The sequence below is a fragment of the Necator americanus genome, chromosome X (assembly GCF_031761385.1).
Source record: "Necator americanus strain Aroian chromosome X, whole genome shotgun sequence".
Taxonomy (NCBI): Eukaryota; Metazoa; Nematoda; class Chromadorea; order Rhabditida; family Ancylostomatidae; genus Necator; species Necator americanus.
The window spans coordinates 22,900,238-22,925,328 of NC_087376.1; the positions used below are offsets into that span (position 1 = coordinate 22,900,238).

The following is a 25,091-nucleotide window of genomic DNA, read 5'->3' on the forward strand; positions in this document are numbered from 1 at the left end:
TACAGCATATTCGAGAGCATTTTCATCACCTCACGCTTTGACTAAATTAGATAGCGTGCCCCTACGAGGCATGTTTTGCATCTTATTAGACGATGAGGGACGCTGATGGGCAGAGCATGAGACAGGCGCAGCACAATGGTCTGGTGCTAACTTCTACGTAGCGCAATTAACTATCGCCGTTGCCAATCATTTCCACTAAAGATAAGCTGTCGTGGAAGCTGTGGGTACTTAACGATACTCACCATTTAACAGGGACTGCGAAGGTTTAAATAGGATGTGGCTAGTGTTATTCTAAGGTACGCACATGGAATAAATCTGTCGATGTCTGAACTGCGTTAAGGAAGCACTTAAGGAAAGTCGTCGTTCTCGCTAATGCATTTGCCAAGTTCATTTTGCTTAGCTTCCGCTCTTCAAAGTTTTATTGCCACGTAGTTTATTGTTCTTAATATGTTAGGCGAACCGCAACGAAAATCTCTCAGAATGGGAGGTGTTTGGTTCGAATCTAGACAGAATGGATGATGTTGAAGTGTACATATGTGGACAGAAATGTTCAGTCAATCGCATTCTTTCGAGCAGTACCAGGTAATGAGGTATTTCACTTTGCCGTTGAATCCTTGCTTGTAACTAATCATCATAATTAGATTATTATGTATTCTGTCTGATGGATCAGTTCAAGATGTTGCTTGTAACGTTCGGGTTGTTGGACGTTTGGGAGGTTATGAAGATTTTACCCTAGAAGTGAAGAAGATCACGCACAATGTTGCATTGGTGACGGATCGTTTTCGATACACAGAATCTCACAGGTTCTCTCTGCGTTTTATATCGTTCTTTTTTTGTTTTGCTTGCATATGTTCTTTTCATCTTTAGCAAGTGGAAAGACGTAGTGGCGATTCTTGCTATTGCCATTTTGGCAGTTTTGGGTGTTATTATTTATATAGCGAGAAGAAAGATGAGGGTATTTTTTCTTTTTTTTCTGTTCAAGATGCTGTAGAGTAAAAAAAAAACATTTTAGCTATGTATTGCGTTTCATTTAGGGGTTGAAGGAGAACGTTACTATGTCAGTTCTCGTCAAAACTATCGGGGAGAAAACTGGAGGTGAGTTTTCGATTGCTCTGCTTCATGTGGAGGGATTTCACATCCTTTTGCTTCCAGATGACTATTCAAATAAATTTGGACGACATTTGGTGGACAAGTTTTCGCCTTATGAGCAAATGTTTAGGTCGGTTGCTTCCTAAACCGGACATAATTGTCCTTATATTCATGTACAGTGTTTATGAGCCATGGTCAGTAAGTACACTTCCACCGAAAGTTTGTCCCGTTCCACGCAGTTGGGAGAGTTGTATCACATGGACCGACGCAGATGGTTTTTCCTTCTATGGGTGCTCCTGCTTAACTACCTACGTTTGAGACTCTAGGCTCACTTGTTGTGAGGTGAAGCTCGCGTGTTCGGACCCACCCTCCCACTTCGACACTCCTCTGCGTTTACAATTCCTGATTATCTAGTGCGCTAGTGTAATACCCAAGGATTGAGCTATAGAGTTATATACTCTGTACCTACTGGTACTCGGAATTCGCTCGCAAATGAGCGGAGACAGAAATTATTGCTTCATATAGTAAGATAACATCTTGTCTCGTAATACTACTATTTTTTCATAATTTTAATGCTCGCCAGTTCCGATGGGCAGTCAAGAGCGGTCAGCTAAATTGAGCTCTGTAATGCTGAGAAGAACGCTCTTAATCTTTCAATGGCCACTTAGAAAGCATAACTTTGTACAAGAAATTTATGCTGTGGAACAGTCAATTCCTTGCTCTCGGACGTCTTCTTCGCTTTTTTTTTCGACAGCTATGTGGGAAACACATAGTAATTTTGGCAAACTTTTCCTTCATTCTTCATATAGCTTTTAAAGGAAATGGGAATGTGTTGTATTAAAAAAACTGGTATTGTCGTACGACGCAGCTTCCCCCTCATCTTCGCCGAATCTTCCGTCGCAGCGTCCTGGATGCGCTTTGTGGAGGAATCTGCATCGCAGAGCTTCTTCCTGGTCCGCAGCCCAACATGAACAGACATGCATTGGCGGAATTCCGTTCTGCTCTTTAGGAATTAAAAGGGTTGACCCCTGCCACTTGACCTGAAGGCGTTGATGATTTCTTTCAAACGTTGATGCAAGATGAGTTTCATCTGCTCAGGAAGGTCCATCAGAAGACTGCCATTATGCAATGTTTGCTTCGTGAAATAGCATCATTTTCCAAGCACGTCGGATTGTTGTTCAAGTGTTCCATTCGCATCAATTGGGACTATGACCAATTGCTGGTCATAGTCGATACGATACATACGATCGGAAAATATAAAAAAAGCAATTCTGTCCAAAGATCCAGAAAGTGCAGGAAGAACGTTTGCAGTTTCAGGTTTATTGAAAATGGCGCGGATAAAAGTTTAGTAATTTTTCATTCTCGTATTGTTTACATTACTTTTGCTTTGTCTTGTTGCTCTTTCATCATGTTCTATCTTTCTTAAGAAATGTTTTTCGTTCTAAACACATGCAAAAAAACAGAACGTAGTTCTAAATTTGCAAGAACTAATTATGAAATTTTTATGAATTAATTATTTATTATTTACTTATATTATTTATTATTTTATGAATTTTTTTATGAACTAATTATGAAATAGAAAGTTATCGTAAAGATACTGGTAAATAGCATAGCAGGCAAAAAAATCGCTGGAAAATTGTTACCAGGATTGCTGGAAAAGTTGGTAGCAATCCACATTCAACCGGCCGATGTTCTGAAAGACTTGACTACATTTTAAAAGATTTCTGGGTCTTTTTCGTCCGTCACTTCCGGACAACATAAATTTCGACTTATCATTGGGTAGCGCGCGAACGCATTCTTATTGTAAGTGTGTGAGTGTACTTTGGAACGAACACCATCTTTTTTTTCTTGACAAACGAAGAAACGGCTTTGATAATTAGCTTCTGCACATTAAGAGCAACTTTCTGCCTTTTATCCGTATCTAAAACAAAGAAATTTGTTCAAAAAAAGGTCTGATAAAAAAATCAGTGAGAGAAGACAGAGGTAATGTTAACAATACAAGAACCGAAAAACTGCCAGACTTTTATCAACTATATTTTCAATTAATCTGAGATTGCAGATTTCATTTCTGCAGTTTTCGCCTTTTTTAAAATTGATTTGCATTTCTTACAAAACTTTCGACTATATGTACTAGATTCAGAGCAGAATGAACAATCATAGCAAGAGCGACGACTTTGTATACGCATATTTATACATGTATATCACATCATGCTATATAATAACGCGCTTAGTCCAAGTGTGTGTGTATGTGTGTATGTGTGTATATGTGTGTGTATATGTGTGTATATGTGTATGTATGTATGTATGTATGTATGTATGTATGTATGTATGTGTGTGTGTGTGTGTGTGTGTGTGTGTGTGTGTGTGTGTGTGTGTGTGTGTGTGTGTGTGTGTGTGTGTGTGTGTGTGTGTGTGAGGTGTGTGAGTGTGTGTGTGTGAGTGTGTGAGTGTGAATGTGAGTGTGTCACGAAAATACTCCGTAATGATGCAAAACTCTGCACCGGTGAGGTGCGCACCATCGCCATGCAACTGATAGGCGAGCGCTGTACCTTTTCACCATTGTCCAAAGCTATAATATCATGTATGTTGGCTTTGATAAGGAAACTTAGTTTCCCTTATATGTTAGTGAGAGTAAATAAACTCTTATGTGAATGTATACTTCCCAATTTGCAAGGGAATTTTATGGCGTCGATTTGGTGCGCTGGACCCTCAAAATTGGGTGAGACGGGTACTATGGAGTCGAATTTGTGCCTCCGGAGCCAGATAGCTGTAAAATGGGGGGACTCTCCAAGGGGGTTGAAATGGTGCGCGGGAGCCCCAACGCAGTAGAATGGGTTTCTGTGGTTCCTTCGCTTCAGCATGTCTCCCCGATGCTGCTAACATCCTTTCTTCAAAAGGAGGAAAAGCACGTGCGAACGGCTGCTCAAATACAATACATAGTAGCCAACGTTTACACGATCTCACGTAGAACGCTACTTTTGTCACTACGATAGTGATTTTCACGTCATTTCATGTTAGCACTTCGTTCTTTGCTAATAGCCGAGAACGGAGGAAACTCATACTTTGAATAATGCCTCCAAATTGTGGAGATTTGAGAGAAACATAGAGTTAAGTAAAGTTCTATTGTTCTCCAAATATAGAACCGACGCGTTTAGGGAAAAACCATAAAATCTTTCATCTATGCTTAAATTTTTGGATAAAAAAGTCGAAGAAAGCGTTGATAGAAAAACGCAATTCTAATTTTCAAAAAAATGTCGCTACGGTTATTTCTTACTGACCAGTGAAGGCGAGCGAAGCGAACACCAAAATAAACCTGAAGTCCGGCTTTAGCCGGACGTTCAGGCTGGTATATACATATATACATATATATTATATATACGCTAATTATTGGGTTGGGGAATAAGTCGTGTGTCTTTTTTTCAATGTTAGACAAACACATAGAAATAAAAACTTTTTGAAATTCCCACTCTACAAGAAGACTTTATTTCGATCCTTTAATTATATTGATTCCCTCTTCACCTTGATCACTTTGATTACCTTGACTCCTGTTGTTCGTCGACTTGCTCGAACGGGCGCCAGTAATATCTATATATCATTTGTCCCGATCACGTGCCAGAGTAGCCCAGTAGTTCCTCCTTTCGCGCGGGACACGAAGAGCATCATAATTTTCTTTGAACGCCTTCGTGAAGAAATCTGACCATCGGGTCGCCGGTCTGCCTGTAGTGTGTTTAATATAGAGTGGAATCCAGTCGCTAACGGCTTTGGTCCAACGGTTGTCGTTGAAGCGCATCACGTGTCCAGCCCACCTTATTTTGCTTTCCTTGGCAAAGCGGCTGCACTCTAATCATCGATCGTTGACGTAGGAAAGAACCTCGAATCCCGTCTCCCATTTGTGTGAAGAGTTAGTTGTCCTAGCATCACTCTTTCTACTGAGTGTTCAATGATGCTCACCGCATTTCCTTCCAAGCACGGTGGTGTTGAATAGGTGAACACGGAGCCGTATGATCGTCGTCCTCTTCACTACATCCTCGATACTCTTGTATGCTCCCATGCGGCTCGTTACCTCCTGCCCAGCCCTGATGTAAGGTAGTTTTTTATGTTCCTTTCCCGGCCCAGGTAAACGTAGCTAGTGAATTCGGATATGTTTGTTCCGCTTAGCGTAAACGGGGCACCCGTGAACTATCTGTTTCGCATGAGCGTCGTCCTTTGCAGATTAAGCTGAAGACTGAAGCTTCCACATGTTTTGTCGAATTCGGTCTCACTTTAGCTCCGCTTGGCTGATGGTAGGATGTCATCAGTAAAGCGTAGATGATGTAGCTGCTGATAATCAATTTTCACTCCCATGTCATCCCATTCCAACTTCCGCATTGCGTTTTCGAGTGGTCGTTAATATTTTAGATGAGATTGTACCATCTTGTCGAACCTCTCTCTTCATGTCGAAGATGATATTCTTGTAGAATGGCGAAGTTTCAGTCGTATTATTATTGTACAACTCACGAATTACCTTTGTGTACTGAGTAGGGACACCTTGGTTGTCCATAGCCTCCATTACCTCTTCAGTCTCAACTGAATCGAAGGCTTCCTTCAAGTCGATAAAAGTGCGACACAGCGGCATCTTGTACTCTACGAGTTCCAAAACAGTGTGAATTTGGTCTATCGAGCTGAGTCCTTTTTGGAACCCTTTTTGCTCACATCGCTTCTTTCTTTTAACGCTTTTTTAACTGTTAGGGATCGCTCTTATACAGAGCTTGTAGATGAAGTACAGTGAGCAGATTGGGCGATAGCTGCCGATGCCATGCGCATCTCCCTTCTTATACAACAACACGGTCTTTCTGGTCTTTCACCATTTACGAGCCTTGCATTCCGACAGGTAACCTGGTTGTAATGGGTCTCACCAGAGTGTTGATAAGAATTTGAATAAGAATAAGGCGGACGTTGAATGCCAACTACATTAAGCTAGTTCTGCAAAAAAGCCTACAAAGCGAAGTGAGTAAAAAATGTTATAAATACTGATTACTGAAAGATTGTCTTTATCATGCCTTATAATCTTGTAAATAATTGAGTGATCTTTCGATGCGTTACGTCAAAAGAAAATTTTAGTAATCGAGACCAGAAAATTAGACATTTTATCCACAGTTCCAACTGACCCTTCACATAAGTGTGCTTCCTTTCCCTTCTTACAAAGTCTCAGTTTTTTATCCCTTGCTTACTTCAAACAGAGCGTCGTGAGGAAAAGAGAGACAGGCGCGGTGTGGACGGGCGTCCGACTGCCAGAACGCGAGAGAAGCAATGAGGCCCGTGTGTCATATCTTTTGCAATAGAAAGTTGTTAGAAGGGAGGCGAATCGTCCAGTAGTAAACATTTCATTTTTCAGAGATTTAGATGAAAGGCTCAAAGTTGATATTTCTTCACTCCACATTGAAGAAGAAATAGGCAGAGGTATGTCATCACTCTACCATATTTTGCTGTTCGACTTTACAAGACAGCGAGATTGGGGTCTCTCCACCAATAATAATTGAACGTGGGTCGTAAATACAACAATTAAAACACAATTTTTCACAAGTCTACGAATTTGAAACATCTGGAGCGCGCAGAGGCATCAGTTCCCACTATGTCTGGGAAATTACTTCCGGTAGAATGGCCGGTGGCCCTTCAGAAAATGAGAAAATTTCTACGAACCAACAGGCTAGCAAAGGTTTCTATCACTGTAGAACTTTACATTTTGTGAGAACACGTAAATAGTTTTGGCGCACCTATTCTCGCTGGCGTCGTACGGGCTAGCCGCTGAGCCCTTTACTGATGTTTCAAAATCCTAGACTTGTTCAGCAAGTTCCGCTTTCTCGCCGTAATGCGATAGTCGGAGACGTGCTCCGGCTCCCTTCACTTTAGAGTGGTTGGCGTAGTGACCCATTCATCTAAGCTGTCCACTTACAACGAAAAGGGCAAGAAGATAGAACAATTGAGGTGTTGAAAAAAAAGATAGAACAATTGAGGTGTTGGAAGATGTAATACAATAATGCGATTATAAGGAACAGTATTCTGAAGGCGTCATCTACCAACAGAGCAAAGGTGTGCAGTTAGAGCGTGCTAGTCACTGTTTGCGAAAGTTCGAAAAAGCGTGTTTTCTCAGTTGCAAAAACAGTAGTTTTTAATTTCGGGACGTATTTCCACACCACAATCAGGTTTTCTCCGTATAGAGTGAGGAAAGTTACACCAGGTATGTATACTGCACTGTACTGTTAGGTTTTCGAAGAGCTGAGTTTTTTAAGACGAAGCTTGTTCTTTTCTTCGAAACAACACCTTTTATTTTGGCTTTTCGGCAAACATTTTTAGTGGATTTCATCCTCTTTTACGTTGTACTGTAGTTAGTCTGCGTACTTCGATTCTCTAAGAACTCCACCTAGGAACTATTACAACATATAAGTCTAATTTATAACTTATATCTATGGATATATTACATACATAATGTGTGATGCATGTAAGTGCCCATTTTTTCTTATACTCGTTCATTCAACCTCGAAGTTGCTCATTCGTCTTAATATTTGCCCATTTAATAAGATTTGGAGAGGGTGCATGTTATGTTGCCGCTGTTGCTTCCTATCGAATAAATGATTGCACTGCTGGCAAAAAAATAAATAAATAAATAAATAAATAAACTTTTGTGTTCTGGCAACTCCTGACTAACAAGACTAATTCCCCTTAGTCCTTCTCTATGGACAGTATCGAAGATGATGTATATCCCCTTCAAGTAGGAAGGGTCCGGCTCCGACCTATTGCACCTATGTTTCTCAGCACGATGCTCGTGAACCACACCTCCCCTCAACTTCGAAAAATTTCCTGATTGCTGCCTTTAACATGCATGACACTGCAGGGTTCTGATTAAATGCACACCGCGTTATCCCGGTGGTGTCCGGCGCAGACTTTATGTTTGAAGCAATCATATGAGTTCTGTTGTTGTAACCGTTTTGCAGCACTAGAAATATAGGATTTTGTTCGCTAACGTTAATTATTGCATCACTTGTTCCTACACAAATATGTCCCTTCGAAGATCAGTTTGTATAGCCATTCCTTTTGCTAAAGTTTTTCAAGTCTTTGTATTTAGGTCATTTTGGAATTGTAAGTCGTGCAACTTACTGCACTCCCAATGGAACGACTAAAAAAGTTGCTTGCAAAGTCCTTAAACAGTCAGTTGCTGGTGTTGGAGACTTCATCATTGAAGGTAAAGTTCTGAACACGCAAAATGTGGTCTATTGGACATGTGACGTTCTTCCTTAGGGCTAACAATGGGTCAGTTTAATCATCCCAATCTAATGCAGTTAATTGGAATTGCGTTCACAGACAAAAAGTTTCCGATAATTGTGACAGATTATATGGAAAATGGAGACCTACGAAGCTACCTCCGCGATGAGTCGAAGGTACGAGCTAAATGCATAGTGTTACTCTGTACTTTTGTGAGTACTGACGTACGAAAATGAAACTCTACAACTTTGAAGTCATGGATTTTAGATAGGACATCATCAACTAATGCTTTAGATTAGTTTGTACCCTCAGGGTTCGCAATTCTTTCAGCTGCGAAGCTCTTGTATATACCGTACTATGAAATAATAATAATAATAATAATAGTAATAATAATAATAATAATAGTAGTTAATCATTAGTCATCAATCATCATCATCATCATGAGATATAATGACTATTCTGTCACGTATATATATATATATATATATATATATATATATATATATATATATATATATAATATCACGGAATTCAAAAATAGGGTGCGGCGGGTCCCACGTCGTCGAAATGATGCGCCGGCGACGTGAAGCTATGAAATTATGTGGGTCATCTCCCACGACTTCGGGTTGGTACGCCGGCGTCGCAGAGCGGTAAAATGGGGTGAAACGGCTCCAATTGCGTGGAATTGGTGTGCCGTGGTGCAGTAGTATCGTGTAATAACAATAAATAACAAGTAATAATGAATAATAGTAATAGATGATAATAAATCATAATAATAAATGATAATAATAACAATATAGTTGCAGTAATAATAAGTAACAATGTCGATGCTGATGAAGGTGTAATGTAGAGGTTAGAGGTTCCGCTTCCTGCACGATCGATCGGAGGTACAAATCCGCCTTAGTGCTCACTAAGCCTTTCATCCCTCCGGAGTCGATAAATTTTTACCAGACTTGTCTGGAAGGATAAAAACACTGACTTGACACATCGGCTAGCCACCGCAAGTCATTGTATAGGCCAGTTACACGTTCGTAAACCTCAAACGATTTCTGAATTGAAGCGAACGTTGTGGGGCGCATCCCAAACGGATTGATTAACGCCAGAAACTTCATTCTTTATCCTTAATGTCGATGCACCAATAGCGTACAATAATTCCTAGCAGTTTTGATAAAACTTGAACTAGACATTGTGAACCGCGTCATGATCGTGATAATTCCATTTGTAGATGTTGAATTAATGATGATGTTGAATTAATGATAATGGGGCCGCGTATACAAGTCTGATTGCTACCTGCTCGTGGTGGCCTTGCTGTAACTAAACCCAATAATGCGTTGTGTACGCATTGGGAACGTACGAGCTATATAACCTGCACTGTTATATGGCGAAAGATTCCCATACATTGCAAAAAGATGCTGTCGTCGCGTACATCGCCAAAGCCCACAACCTGAAGGGTTAAGTGCCTGAAGGGATTATGGTATCTTTGGCAACAACCACTCGTTTCGTCGCGCTGAACTGTATACGGTGATGAAAAGCATTGATTGCACGGAAAGAAAGCTGCTTAGACGGCTGCTTGGCTACTTTTGGCCTAGGGTATGCCACAATGAACAGCTTTACGCAGAAGTCGATGTGGTTTACCGCGGATGACACGTGGAAGACATCAACATTTTGCACCGCCATCGAAAGTGGCTACAGAAAATCGTCTTCGCTTCTTTGATCATGTATTAAAGAGACAGGAAGATCAAATTCAACGAGTTCTGAGGAGTTCGTTAAGAGTTACTTCGTAAACGGAAGTTCTAGACTGAAAGTGAAACTGGAGTGAAGGAGGACTTGAGGATACTCGGCGTGGATGTTCAGTTCAGGGGAGACGTAAGGTTTCGCAGGATATGGAATAGCGACGAATGGATCGATTCCGTGAAAGCTCTCGCAGAAGATCGAGAAGGTTGGGAGAGGTATGTTCAAGCACGACACACCTCGGCGAAGATGCGAGCAATCGCGTCAGGCGATGACGTCATCCCGCCGATTAAGTCAAGGAATTCAATGATGATGTTCACTTCATGTCACATTAGCACAATATTCTATGTTATGTCCTGAAATGAAAGACGAGAACTCCGCCTAATATTCTGCAATACCAAAATTTTACGGAAATCAGGCAGTTCCCATAATTCTGGCCAATATTCGAGACTTTGATACGTGTAGTGATGAGTTGTCATGCATTCAAAAATCGCACTCTTCAAGAAAAGCCTTGAAAGAGCCGCGGAGAAGGCGATCTGCGGAATGAAATCAGAACCCAGCAACAAGTGGATTTAAGGAAATGGTCATAAAGCGGTTTGGCAAAAAGCCAACACACAGGTCAAAAATTGACCAGAAACTATTAGAACTGAAATTAGCATATAGAAGAGCGGAAAACTGTCAAGAGTGTTTCGACTCCATCAAAATGCTTGTAAATGAACACATTTGGAGCTAAAAATAACAGTTATTGTAGGAACATTAGAAGAAGAACTTGGTCTTCCACAGATAACATAAGAGATCTGTGTTATGCCTGGCATACTTAGATACTTAGATGGCCCGTCTTCAGCCCCTCTTCACTAAACGTTCAGACTCCAGCATCTTTTCCAATCGCCATTGTTATCCGAGATGTTCTCGAGTTCCGTGATTAAAGCTGACAAGATCTTTTAGCCGCATCCAGCTGAGCTCTCAGCTGCTGTTTCCGTGCGGCGAACACATTACCACGTATCGTTTGCGGCCACTCTCGAGGAGTTTAACATCCTTTGGGATCCACTCTAGCGTTCTTTTACTCCATTTATGGTCGATTCTTCTTATGTAGCCAGCCCATCTGCGTTTTGCTTTTGATATATATGCCGCTGCGTCGCGATGACGGAACATTTCTTTTAAATTGGAGCTGCGAAGATTGGCTTGATGTGTGCGCCGGTTAAACTTCTGAAGACATCTCTCAAGTGCCCTGTGAGTTGTGAGTAGCTCTCTGGACGTGGCAATGGTGTCTCCCTGTCTCCGCTGGGTAACAGCGCTGGAAGAACTGTCGAGTAGATCCAATGAGGATGGAGATACTAAAATAGATGTTCTTAGAATGTCCGTGGTATATGCATGACGAAGTTTTGCGATTTGAGAACCTTCAAGTTGTACTCCTCGTCCAAACCGTGTCCACGTCTTGTTAGACCAGCGCTGACGGTATTGCATTTGCCAGGTTCCATGCTTTTGATCGCGGCTCGCACTTCTGAAGGGAGAAATTGTGATGGAACGTCATCATTGGGGATGATCGGGCTTGACACAGGAGTTGACGAACGAGAAAGGTTCGTGTAGAACCTCTCCCATCTCATTTCCATCTCACGAAGAGAAGAAGTGCGGATCACCTCTTCGTTCAACAAGACTGTTAGCGGAATACTTTATTCGTGGAGGTTCGTACACCCAAGCCAACACTGCCTACATTTCGCGACGGGACCTCACCGCGAATGACGAGTGCACCGTCATTCAATTGTACTTCGCTCCTTCTCTTGATCTTTTGCAGAGCAATCATGTGGTATTTGATACGCGCTGCAGCTCCGAGAACGACATGCAGGTCAGTGTCTGTGGACATTGTTCTTGCGTTGTAAACACAAAGTCTGAGACACTCTCCATGGCGAATCGTGCACGTGTCGTCTTGGTTCAGAGTCGAAGACGTCCTAAGCAACCTGAGATTTGATCTTCTCCCCCCGATCGCCATACCGTCCAATGTCTGAGACAGCGCTGCAAGACAGCAGGGCCCAGTGTACAGGGTACTGAAGCAGTGTGTATCCTTGACTGGCAAGCAGACTTTTCCTCATACTAACCAGGCTGTGCCACGCCGAACTTAACTTTCACCACAGGTCGCCAATCTATTTGGATCAGGGCATCACTTTGCGACATTTTGCCAAGACGGTGGTGAATCTTAGCAGTGGTTTACTATTAGCTGTGCTTTGGATTACTTAGAACTCGGAATGTAGGAGGTGTATAACTTCTCAGTTTCGGAGACCCTGCCAGAAGACGTACCTCCACTGTACAGGACTGCACTACTGTAGGCCAAATTCACCTGCACATGCCACTATGAGGCGCTAAACCATTATGTCTGGCATAGGACGACATATTGAAAAATTTGAAAACATTTTTGGTACTGAGTATGGGAAGTTGGTACTTCTTATGGCAAGGAATTTGACGTTACAATGTAAACAAAGCCAATAATTATTGGTTGGATCCTCATCCGCCAAACTCACGGACGTTGAATTTTTGCAAACTAAAGAGAAGTGCATTGAAAACCCACAGATCAGACGGGAACGACATTCACCTCATATCTTGGTTGATCTTGATTGATGGTATGGTCTTGTCTCAAGCACCACCGGTTTTACAAACTCCCTCCGGTGTACATGGAGCTAAGATGGTGTCTGGTCCTACCGTCTACAGCTACTTCGACGTTGACGGTAAGGGTACTGTATTCAGTTATTTAATGAGTTCAGCGTGTGAATGTTCCGATAGGGAAAACATCTGAACATTATTTGATTGAATCTCCTAGCATTCGTAATATGGATATCACACCATTTCGTGAGTGAGATTGCTCGTACCTACATGGGCAATATTCTTACAGACGTTGAAGGTGAACAATAGGCTCTTAAAAAAACAGTTTCGAAAAACATTTCTTCGAAAATTGGGATGTGTTTACAGGAGATGTCGTAAACCATTTCAGTCCACTTCACGATCCACTTGGCACAGCTGCTCCACATCTGTTTGGAGTGAGATCATTGATGCGTGAAGCATCCTCAACAAAATTTGGTTGGTCAGACAGTGTTCCTGACTAGATGAGGAAAAAAATGGGACGAAAAATGTAGCAAAATAAAGGTGCAATGATAGAGTCCCCACTGTTTGTCGTGCCAACGAATCTGAGCAACAGTACTTCCTTCATGCGGTCGTTTGTAGATGCAGGCAAGCCCATAATGGTTTCTTGCGTTAACTTGCAAAATATGGCTACTAAGGTAATGAGCCAGCTTGTTAGCGGGAAAATGAAACTCGCATCCAAGAGTATTCACTAGACTATCGCACATCTGGGAGTCTTTGCTATTTTGCTAGCCCTATGTCTAAGAAATAACGGTACTAGACTTGTCTGGGAGGATAAAAATACTGACTTGAAACATCGGCTAGCCACCGCAAGTCATTGTATAGGCCAGTTACACGTTCGTAAACCTTAAACGATTTCTGAATTGAAGGGAATGTTGGGACGCATCCCAAGCGGATTGATTAACGCCAGAAACTTTATCCTTTACTTCAATTTTTCTTGCTTCTGCTCCGATTACAAGTTCATCTCACATCACAAAATTCCAGTGGATCTGTCCTCATTCTCCAAAACAGTTTAGTAGCTCATGAATTATATCTTAGCCGGTGATGCAGAGTATTATTAGCCGTGGGTAAGCAGAGTCAGCTATTTAAGTAGGAATATAGGTGAATCTCTTCATGATATGAACCATAGCTAATTGCTCTGCCGAGGCATGATCACGGCATGCTCGAAAATCCGCCGTGACCCTCATTACAAGTACCAAGCTGGAATTGCGATAAAGTAGTGGAAGTCATCAAAAGTCGTGATGGTAGCTCACGCTCACTATAAGTTCTCATTTCAAGTGTTGAAGAATGTATAGAATGGAAATTGCAATAACTGTAACTCCAGAAAGTGCCGAAATGACTTTGTGAACCGGTTATACTGTTGTTCCTATTGAAGGTACGTTCTCCTATTTCAAGACGTTTTTTATAGTGATACTCTGTGCGATTTGTAATTTGGTGCATCACATTTTTGAATGAAATATGTAGAGACCGGTTTACATTGCGCTGTGCAGTTATCAGAACAGGCGATTTTAAATAGCATAAGCCATATCGAGGGCTCGTATAATTATGCCTACCAAAGATTTCTGTCTTGAGTGTGTCCTTACATAACTATAGGACACTAAGGTGACCCCTCCACAAAAATGATGATACGAACTAAAAACTTATGTAAAATAAAAAAGAAGTAATGAAAAAAGTAAGCGAGTCAATTAACACGAAAGATGAGGTCAAAGAGAGAAGAGAACGAGGAAGTAACACAAAGAGTTCAATGAGCATTCCTGTTCTGCTTTGAGTTCTAAACTTTGCTCCGCCTGTATTTACAATCAGTTTACTCATGCATTCACTTTTCTCATTTCTTATTGCAAATATATTACCAGCAATTGCTATGTACCGAAAATTTCGTTCCAGATTCTGACGCTTCGGAGTCTTTTGCGGTTTGCATGCCAGATTGCTGAAGGAATGGAACACTTACACATGTGTAAGTCTGTTCACTGTGATCTAGCTGCACGCAACTGCATGTAGGTTTTGTTTGTAACAGTTTTACCTTAGACTTCAAGTGCAACCGGCCTTAATGCTATTGATCTACACGTTTCTTAAAAATTCTAAATCGTAAAGCGTTTATGAGAGATTAGGCGAAGATTTAATGTCAGTTTGCAAACTTTTAATTGCAGAGAGAGATGAAAAGTACAGGTTGCGACAGAGAATTTCTTGCTGTGAGTGACGCTGGTGTATTACTCTTTTAAAGATTTTATAGGCTGTTTTTTTTTCCGGATCATTAAAAAGAGAGTGTCAAGTGGATAGAAGGGAACACTTTCGACAGCATTTGTTTTCTGCATTCAGTCGAAATGGTAGGGATGTTGAAGCCGAGATTGCTGTTGTGTATAGAGAAGGGGCGGCAATTAAAATTATCGTCCTTCGCGCTTCAAAAAAAGTGCTTGAAATTTTGCCCTTGACAGATCCCATCGATCAATCAGTCGTAGTGGTTTAGAGAAAAATTCAACCTTTTTCCACTTTATCAAACAAAAGGAAAACAGCTGCTGCAAATTACTCAGTAGCCCATTCTCCGGTGTTGTTCCACCTATCGTTCCAAACGCTTTCAAATCCACCACTCGATAATTTCTCCTACGGTTCATTCCGATCTCGGAACATGATAATTGATAATTTGTTATGTTTGTTGCTATACTGCTCCCTCTTTGCCGACCATATGGTAAGGAGGCGGCGCACTTGTAGGAGACGTTGTTTTTGTACTAGCCGGAGCAGGCCGGCAATTATTCTGTGCCCTTAACCTCTTTGCATCTTTTGATAAACATTACCACTGAACCACCTTTTCCTTTCTTGGGTATAAAATCCCAAATTATTGTGAGCCATCTCAATTCACGCGCACAATTTCCTGGTGCATCGGTCAAATAAAGTGCTGTAAAGTGCAGTAAACCCCTCAGCTGCCCACAGCAAGGCCTTAGTTCTGCAACATCGTGAAAGATGTCTTCGGTTTTCCATAGAAAACCTATGGCCCATAGCGCCAAAACTCTCCAGCTACTTCTGGAGAAATTTTCACTCTACAAAGAAGTGTGCAACCCAAATGGGTCCGAAGAGGAAATGTTTGAGGCATACTTGACCTCAACCAACCTTATAAAAGGTAGTATAAAAGCTATTGAACAGAGTGCAAACTCATTGCAGTCACTGATAGACAAACTGAAGATGGAATATAATGATTCGAGAACAAAAGGCAACAAAAAGGAGCTCGAAAAAGAAATCGAGGAAATTGAAAGTGAAACAAAATTCACTGATATCATGGAAAGAGCAAATGAAATGATATATATGCTAGAAGGAAGAGCCACAGAAGCAGCAAGTCAAGCTAATAAATTTGCAAGGAAGTTGGGAAAAAGTTACACAGAAACTAACGAATAGTAACGCATATTGAAGATGCAAATAATCGATCGCCACAAACTGGAAGTGCCAGAACGGCAACAGATCAAAGTAATGACGAAAATTCAGCCCAGATGACGCAATATTGCTGTCAGAGGATCATTCTGATAGTAGCAGAGAGGCGATCGAAGAAGAGTTCATACGTCGAACTGTGAAACGAAGTCAAATGAAACTTCATAGGTTTTGGGGGAGATGAAGAAGAATTTCCGTAATTCTGGGCAGTCTATGAAACACTGGTACATCAGAATAAAGTACTCAGTGCAGTTGAGAAAATGCTTCTTCTCAAAGATGGTCTTTGAGGAAGAGCGGAAATGACCATCAAAGGGATACAATTAATACACCAGAATTATAAATGGATAGTTGAAACTATAAAGAAAAAATATGGTAACAAACCTATAAATACAGCAAAGATCGTGCAGAAACAAATCGATCTTCCATGTGCAAAGAGTGATGCCGATAATTGCACATATATTTTCGACAAAATAAGAATGTTGATTAACCAAATGGTATCGGCGGGCTAGGATATACCTTAATACACAAGATGCTACGTGGACAGAAGGATCCTGGAGAAGTTTCCGTATAATATTGTGAAAAATGTTCTCATATCCATCCAAGAAATGGAAGATGTGGAGGTAGAGAACGTTATGGAGCAGCTCGAAAAAGAGATCAACGCTAAAAGGTTCGTTGAATCAAGATTAAAAGGTCGTTTTAAGACCGAACACAGAAATCAAAAGGAATCATACTCTGCATAGGTCAGAAACAAGAAAAAATGACATATAGTGTATTTTCTGTGACAGCTCTGAGCATTCTGCTGAATAGTTGCAGAACAGATATTCACCAAAAAAGGAACGTTGTGATTAACTCCAATCGCTGCTGGGAATGTTTCAACGACCAGCGCAAAAGTAATCAGTGTAGTAGACAAAGCTGTCCCCACTGTGGAAGAATGCATCATCAAAGCTTATGCTTTACAAGGTCATCCGAGAATGTAACAAAACAGCAAAATCGATCGCGCTTTGGTAATAATGCAGCAATAAACAACAGAAGACCCCTTCTGGCGAAATAGGTGGGAGTAGTGCCGGATTGCCCAACCGCACCTCAAATGACGTTCGTCAAGGAGATCAAACTTTGAATATACATAGTGAAGATCCAATTCAAAGCGATTCTTTCGTGAAAGTCGATTCTAACGACAATATCACAAAAGACCAAGTAGTGCTCATGACTGCAGAAGCAAATATGTGAAATAATAAAACAGGCCAATATGGCGTGTTCTTATATTTTTTGATACTGGTGCACAGAAAACTATAATAAACGAACATACAGCAGAGGAATTTGGACTCCCAAAGCAAAAAACGGAAATATGCGCCTTGTCTGGCATTGGTGGCCATACTGAGAAATTTAAAATGTTCTTTGTTCCATTGAAAATCTTTACAGTTTTTGGAAAAGAGATTCATCTAACAGTTCAAACAAAACCCGTGTTAACTAACGGTTTTCGTTCAGCATATCTTTTAGAACAAGAAAAGCAGTTTCTTCAAGATAACGATATTTGTTTGTCCAATTCAAGATTGAGAGGTGAACACGAAAATCCACAAATACTAATTGGATTAGATTACTACTACGAATCTGTCATGAGCAGCACTAGAAAAAAGGCTACCATCGAGACTATATGTTGCCAGAATATTAGTAGGTCCAGCTCTACACGGTCGCAGTACAAGGGGAGTAAATCTAACTAGCGAAGAGATTACCCATAGTCTTACGCTCGTTCAGGAGCCAAATGAAGCGGATACACTTCAGAAGATTTTCGAATTGGATGGAATAGGAATTTCCACCAATGAATTTTCATATGACGAAAAGACATTTGAGTATTTTGAAAAGTACTCGAAAACTATATCATTTAAGGACAGTGTTGTGGCTGCACCTTTTGCTCTTATAGACAACGTAATCGATATATTAGATACTTACGCGATGGCATACAGTAGGTTCGAGTCTTTACAAAGACAGCTGGCCACCAACAAATAGCAGAGGTCGTGCTACACCAAAATATTGAATGATTACCTCAAAGATTCCATAATCGAACCAGTCAAAAACGCGGCTAGCATCTATTATGCCATCTCTGGAGTATGGAAACCTTCAAAAAGGAAACATCTTAGAATCATATTTGATGCATCTTCGAAACAAAGAGGTAAACTAGCATTAAATGATGTAATTCACACCGGTGAATCTTTTGTTAATAACATTCATGACATCCTTACCCGCAGTCGAATTAGCAAGTTTTTATTAACATGCGATATCGAAGCTGCATTCACTCAGATCAGGGTCGTAAACGAGCACAAAAACCTTTGTCGCCTTCTGTGGGTCAGAGAAATCAATCACATGTCGACATAGTTGTTTACAGATTTAACCATTTACCATTCGGCGTTACTGCATCTCCTAGCATATTGAATATGGCAATTTTTGCTTACTTAAATGCAAAGAATATCCCACTTTCACATGAAAAAGCAAGAAACATCGACGTTGGTAATATTTTATTGACAGATGTAACTGTGCAGGAAGCTTTGAAGAAGTATGTTGATTCAAAAAATCTTTTCAAGGAAATTGGTATGAACTTACGAGAATGTGTCAAATTTTCAGATAGTAAATGAAGGAATCCATGAGAAAGACAAATCACCTTCTGGTGATATCAAATTCTTAGGTGTTAAATATAACACAGAATCTGATCAGTTTGACGTGAAAGTAAATATTCCGTCGAAAACATTACTTACTAAGCGAGATGTGGTTAGTATAATAAATTCTGCCTGCGATCCTGTAGGTGTAACTGCGCCATTGTTTATCAAGTTGAAATCGCTAATGTGAGAAATCTATGACACTGGAATTAAGTGTAATGACTATGTTAATCCAGTAATAACTAATAGATGGAACTCCATCTGCGAAGAGATTAATGGTGAAAGTATCAGCATTTTCTGGTCAATTCTCACAGAAGTGCGAAACCTTCACACTTCAAAAACAGATTTATGAATATTTTGTGATGCAAGCAATCTTGCTATATCAAGTTGCGCCTTCTTGCGGCATAATAATGACACTAACAAGCTAACGCAATTTATTAGCGGAAAATCAAAGTTGACTCCCAAAAAATGCCGCAAACAATTCCAAGGTTAGAATTGCTTGGAATACTCATTGGAATGAGTTCGGGAAAGAGTATCTTAGAAAATCTTGATCACAATATTGATCACTTTAATTTTGTCACTGAATGTGAAATCGCTCTACATTAATTCCTCTCGAAAACTTCCAGCTTTCATAATCAATCAGGAAGACCGAATTGGAAAAAATTAGATCTCAGGTTAAGAACAAAGGCATTTCCGTGAACTTTTTTTCCATTTTCCAACACAACAGTACACAGATGCAGGGACGCGAGGTCTCACATGATCTCAACTCGACTCACACAACTGGATGAAAGGGCGTAATGGCTGACGCTAGAGCCATCTAACTGGAAACTACTATTGATACTTTGGATGGAAAAGAAATAATGGAAGAAGTGGAAAAATTTGAAAATCCCCATGTTGAAGAGTCTGAGAGTAACAATGATAATGCGAACTCAATGTTTGTAGATCTATCGAGATTTTCACGCTTCAAGACAGCGTTGCGAACTGTATCTAGAGTTGTAAAAGTGCTGCACAAATGGACCAGTCGATGTAATACTACTAGATTGACATCAGTTGCAATATCTACAGTCTCGCACTTTTACGGACTCGGTAATTGACTGCGAAGAGATGCGCTTAAGTGAGAAATCATAGCTTCATTTCAAAAGAATGTTAACATGAAAAAACTGGAAAAACGGTTTCCGAACCAAATAATCGTAAAGGATGAAAGTGGAATCATAAGATACGAATCAAGAATTTGAAATGCAAATACAAAAATGCCTACCTATATCGATAATGACTCTGAGCTCGCTAGACTCATTATTCCAGACTTGCATTGCAGCAATGCTCACTGTGTCAAGGATCGCATACTGTCTCTAGACAGACAAAAATATTGGATTCCACAGCCATCAAGAGCAATTAAGAAGAACATAAAAGATTGTACTATTTGTAAGAGATGCCAAGGTATGCCTTTTGGAGCTCCAAAGATGTCACCACTACAATCAGATAAGGTGACAATAAGCAAACCGTTTCAAAATGTAGGATGTGATTTTATGGGACCATTCCTATCCAATAGAAATGAAAGAATGTATATATGTCTCTACACCTGTCTTGCAATTAGAGCGATCCATTTGGAAGTGGGGGAAAGCCTTAGTACAGTGGCTTTTCTCAATAGTTTTACTCGATTTGTATCGCGTAGAGGTGTACCCCTTTTAATGAGAACAGACTGAGGATCAAATTTCAGACTTAGTCGGAAAATAATTGAAAAGTTGTTCAAAAGTGATGAAACAACAGGGAACTCAGCAATGATTTACTGTGCCTCTGAAGGCATTAGATGGATTTTTAACCCACCAGCATCTCCATGGTGTGTGGTGTATGGAAAAGACTTGTTGGATCTGTGAAAAGAAGTTTCCAAAAATCAGCTGGAAAAAAGAAAGTCGTTTGAACAGACGGTTACTGTAGTCGCCCGTATAGAAGCAATTATAAATATACGTCCACTAACGAAACTCTCAGCAACTGATCTTTCTGAAATCCCACTAAGACCTATTAATTTTCTACAAGGAAATTTCAAATTTTCAATTCCAAACTCTAGAATGTCCAATTTCAGAAACGATCCCACATTTGAGCCAGAGTTGATACAGACAGCTGCTCACGAAGCGCTTGCATTTTCAAAAAAACGTTGCAACAAAGTTTTGGAAGATATGGAATACTGAATATCTTACTATTTTACGTGACAGCCACAGATGTCAATTGAATTAGAAACGTAATGTGAGTAAAATCCCACTAGTCTGCGAATTTGTCTTGATTGAACAGGTATTACTGCCCAGAGGACGATGGGTACACGGTAAAATAGAAGATTTAGTACGAGAGGCAGACGGCATGATAAGGTCAACTAAAATTCTGATGCCTAGCCGCAAAATTTTGCAAAGACCGGTTAATAAAATATACCCTCTAGAAATTCGTTCAGAGTCTGACAACCAACGATCGGTTGTACGAAACTCTGAGATCATGGATAATGATATTCGTATCCCAACCGCAACTCAATCTAGAAATCATCTAGCCAGAAACTCCAAATCTCGCGCTTTAGACGTCATTCAAGAATTCGAAACAGACCTCGACAGATCAGTGCTCATTTCTGCTCGATCAACAGTATCCTTCCTAATAACGGCAGTGTTTCCTTGTTTCTAATCAACCCTGGTGATGCGCAACCGAACACCAGTATTACTTGTAATGAAGGTATCGCGTTTATAACACCTCCTAGAGGACAATTCGAGTTGTGGTTTGACCATGAATGCAAGTCATTCAAAAATGTTTCGAAAGAAATTAGGTGTACTCTTCCTGTTTCACCCTTGGACAATCCTGTAACGGTAAAAATACGTCTCTACTCGAGAAACGAAGTAATAACAATGGTCGGAAAATGTGAGCGTCAAGAATTATGCGCGACATCCTCAACAGTCTTGAGTAGAGCACTCTTAGGAAATCCACATTGCAGGCCGTTTGGCGCAGTTCCTACTGTATCCATGGTCTTGCACTCTATTCTCGTAGCAGTGATTGGTATGGCGTGGTCCATACGCAAATGCCGAAAACAAAGGCGGAGAAGAACTAATGTACAAGTTGAGTGCGAACTAAGCACGTTCAAACCATCTCCTCTAATTGCAAGCACTTTAATAGTAGTCACTTTGTTCACTTTAGCATTCAAAAGTGCTACATTTGCTTGTCAATATGGTTACACAACGCACACTGCAGAAATGGTGTGCGCGTCAAGAGGCAAATGTCTATTCGAACGCTATGTACCTTAGCAGTATCAATTGGGATCACCTATGTGCTGGATCCCACCATCGTTATACTACTGATTAAAATTTTCGTTACTGTGCTAAAAACTGTTGTTTCGATAACAATTCTTCTACTGAAATTGCTTTGCGCCTGCGCAGGTAGGTGCCGCATCGCACTTCAAAGACATTAGTCGTGATACGAAATACTGCGGTATCAATTGTGTGTATTGTGGTTTACCGCATAACACGCTTTTGTTCAACATCCACGGCCTACAAGAAATTTCTACTCGTCTCCGCCCACCCAACTGAAAGCTCTACCTCCACTCGTCAACTCAAAGGGAATTCTGGACTCAACATTTTCCGGGATAAGAAGAAGAATTTAAAAACTCCAGGCAAATACGACACTTCTCTTACTATGGATCTTTTTTTTTGTTATTTCGCCGGAGTGTTGCGATCTCGGAACATGGTAATTGATAGTTTGTAATGTTTGTGGCTATGCTGCCCCCTCTTTGCCGACCATATGGCAAGGAGGCGGCGCACTTGTAGGAGATGTTGCTTTTGTACTATCCGGAGCAGCAATTATTCTGTGCTCTTAACATCATTGCATCTTTTGATAAACATTACCACTGAACCACCTTTTCCTTTCTTGGGTATAAAATCCCAAATTATCATGAGCTATCTCAACTCACGCGCACGCGGTTCATGTTTTCCATCATGTTTCTTTTGTTCTTTCTTTTCAACGTGTTTTGCTCTTTTTTGAGTTTTTCATGGTTCATTCGATGCCCTCAATAAAAGGAACGGATACTAACGTGATGGCTTTAACATTTCGATTAAATGCAGAGAGCAGATGTCGAAAATGCTGTGCACCGTTTTTTGCTCACTACTATTAATTTTCATTGGTCGGTGATAGCGAGCAGAGGGAACACCACAGAAATTCTGGTAATATATGTATACATATATATGTATATACATATATATGTATATATGTATATATATATGTATATGTATATATATATATATATATATATATATATATATATATATATATATATATATATATATATATATATATATATATATATATATATATATATATATATATATATATATATATATATATATATCAGGTATATGGAGCCGCGTATACGAGTCTGATTGCTACCTGCACGTGGTGGCCCTGCTTTCACTAAACGCAATCAGGCGTTCGAGTGTACGCATTGGGAACGTACGAGCTATATAACCTGCACTGTTATGTAGCGAAAGCTTCCCATACATTGCAAAAAGATGCTGTCGTCCAGCACACCTCCAAAGCCCATAACCTGAAAGGTCAACTGCCTGAAGGGAGCATGGAATCTTTGGCAACAACCATTCGTTTCGTCACGCTGAACTGCCGAACACTATCGAGTGAACTCAAAGGAGCCGCTCTATCCAGACTTCTGCGACATCTCTGTGTGCCTTTTGCTGCACTGCAGGAAACACGCATGACAGATCGGCCCGTCATCAGCATTGAAAATTACACCATATACCGTGGCGATGCTGATGAGAACAAAGTAGGTGGCTGCGCGATAGCTGTGAGGAACGATTACAAGAACCTGGTGGAGTAATTTGGCTCAACGTCGTCTAGATGCGCCTTTTTACGACTGCGGGATCGCAGAGGACGTAAACTCTGGATCGTAAGTGCTCACGCACCTACGGAAACCGCTGAGGAGAACACGAAGGACGCCTTCTATGATGAACTCAAAGCTTTGATGTCTAAAATACCAAGCCAGCATGTGGTCATTGTCGGAATCGACGCAAATGCGAAGATGGGACTCGAACAGCAATCCGATGTGCTAGGAAAATGGTACTATGCAGCGGAGCGCACGTCGGACAACTCGTTTAAGAGGAATCATCGACGCCATCAGCTCAGGTGGCAGGGTCAACCCTTTTAACGCCTGAAGAGCAGCGAAGCGGAAGATGAGGACTCTTAAACTTCAGCTCGACTACGTTCTGGCGAGGAACATTCCTCAGTCAGATATCCGAAAATCTAAAGCTGTTTGGGACGTCGCGTGCGACTCTGACCACCTTCCAGTTCCTCTCAGCTTCAAGACACGGTTCCACAAGAGAAACTGAGGAGTTCCTCTTCAACCGAAAATCGACATGGCAGGTCTGAAAGACGATGAATGCAGAACAAAATTCCGCCAACGTGTGTCTGTTCATCTTGGAGAAGGGACTAGGAAGAAACTTAGCGATGCGGATTCTTACACAAAGTGCATCCGGGACACTGCAAGGGAAACGCTTCCGGTTCTATTGCCCCGGAAGAAGTTTGCCTTTGCATCTGCGGAAGCAAAATCCACGTACAATTCTGTATGTGTCCGCGCGCAGCGCTGGTGACTTCAACCAGGAAAAGCATTTTAAAAGGAAGCTGCATCGTCAACTGCAACAAGACCGCGATAACAAGTGGACGTCAAGAGCAATGCAGTTTGAGAAGGCGTGGGAGGACAGGAACCCGCGGAAAGCCTATGCTTTACTAAAACAGTATAGCGGCAAAATGAAAAGATGTTCCCCTGTCTTCACTGCCAATGGGGTAGCTGTCGGTGAAGCAACCCTTTCAATTTGGAGAGAACACTTTAAGACTTTGCTGAACCGGCTAGCACCGTCAGCTCCTGAACTCGAACACGTTCATAGACCAACATATGCGGTTAACGAGGAGCCACCGACCGAGTCGGAGGTCCTGGTCTGTATTCAAAAAATGAAGAATGGAAAATCTGGTGGAGACGACGGTATTAGCGCAGAAATGCTAAAATATCTTCCTCCGTCTGGGATTCGTGGGATGACAAAGATAATCTGTTCAATATGGATAGACGAAAGGATACCTCATTCGTGGAGGCACGCTATCATAATTCCCCTCCACAAGAAGTTATCCGTCACGGACCCCAGGAATTATCGAGAAATCTCTTTGCTGCGTGTTATGTACAAGGTACTGGAGCGGATTATCCTGGACCGACTCATTAAACATCACGAAGAAACAACGCGCGACGAGCAAGCTGGCTTTCGTCCTGGCCGATCTACGATTGACCAGGTTTCATCGTCAGGAGAGTGATCGAAATCTGGCAGC

At 41.0% G+C, this 25,091-nt stretch overlaps 3 protein-coding genes across 7 annotated transcripts in view; all 3 read left to right on the forward strand.

The window, feature by feature from the left end:
* Positions 1-24,146, forward strand: part of RB195_024919 (uncharacterized protein) — a gene marked incomplete at both ends in the record, with an annotated part of 89,873 nt that extends 65,727 nt beyond the window's left edge. Inside the window, 14 exons of one of the 4 annotated variants that reach the window (XM_064212861.1) lie at positions 455-582; positions 642-803; positions 868-955; positions 1,035-1,095; positions 1,153-1,219; positions 6,464-6,528; positions 8,192-8,308; positions 8,365-8,504; positions 14,572-14,681; positions 16,159-16,269; positions 16,646-16,768; positions 18,482-18,599; positions 18,718-18,861; positions 23,293-23,598. In XM_064212861.1, the coding sequence (XP_064068744.1) occupies positions 455-582; positions 642-803; positions 868-955; positions 1,035-1,095; positions 1,153-1,219; positions 6,464-6,528; positions 8,192-8,308; positions 8,365-8,504; positions 14,572-14,681; positions 16,159-16,269; positions 16,646-16,768; positions 18,482-18,599; positions 18,718-18,861; positions 23,293-23,598 (1,740 nt within the window). Of the gene's footprint in view, positions 1-454; positions 583-641; positions 804-867; positions 956-1,034; positions 1,096-1,152; positions 1,220-6,463; positions 6,529-8,191; positions 8,309-8,364; positions 8,505-14,571; positions 14,686-16,158; positions 16,270-16,645; positions 16,769-18,481; positions 18,600-18,717; positions 18,862-23,292; positions 23,599-23,648; positions 23,904-23,971 lie in introns of those variants that run through there. The other 3 variants (XM_064212865.1, XM_064212864.1, XM_064212866.1) reach the window with 3 other exon arrangements.
* On the forward strand, positions 15,643-16,071 carry RB195_024928 (uncharacterized protein; the record flags this gene model as incomplete). The annotated part of the gene is made up of 1 exon (XM_064212875.1): positions 15,643-16,071. The coding sequence occupies one exon, from the start codon at positions 15,643-15,645 to the stop codon at positions 16,069-16,071; it is 429 nt and encodes a 142-aa protein (XP_064068755.1).
* A 6-nt stretch (positions 24,147-24,152) lies between the features above and the next one.
* On the forward strand, positions 24,153-25,076 carry RB195_024929 (uncharacterized protein; the record flags this gene model as incomplete). 2 transcript variants are annotated; one of them, XM_064212876.1, is made up of 1 exon in its annotated part: positions 24,153-25,076. In XM_064212876.1, the coding sequence occupies one exon, from the start codon at positions 24,153-24,155 to the stop codon at positions 25,074-25,076; it is 924 nt and encodes a 307-aa protein (XP_064068757.1). The 2 variants fall into 2 exon arrangements, with proteins under 2 accessions (XP_064068757.1, XP_064068758.1); XM_064212877.1 differs by having other exon boundaries at positions 24,225-25,076.
* Positions 25,077-25,091: the final 15 nt, after the last annotated feature.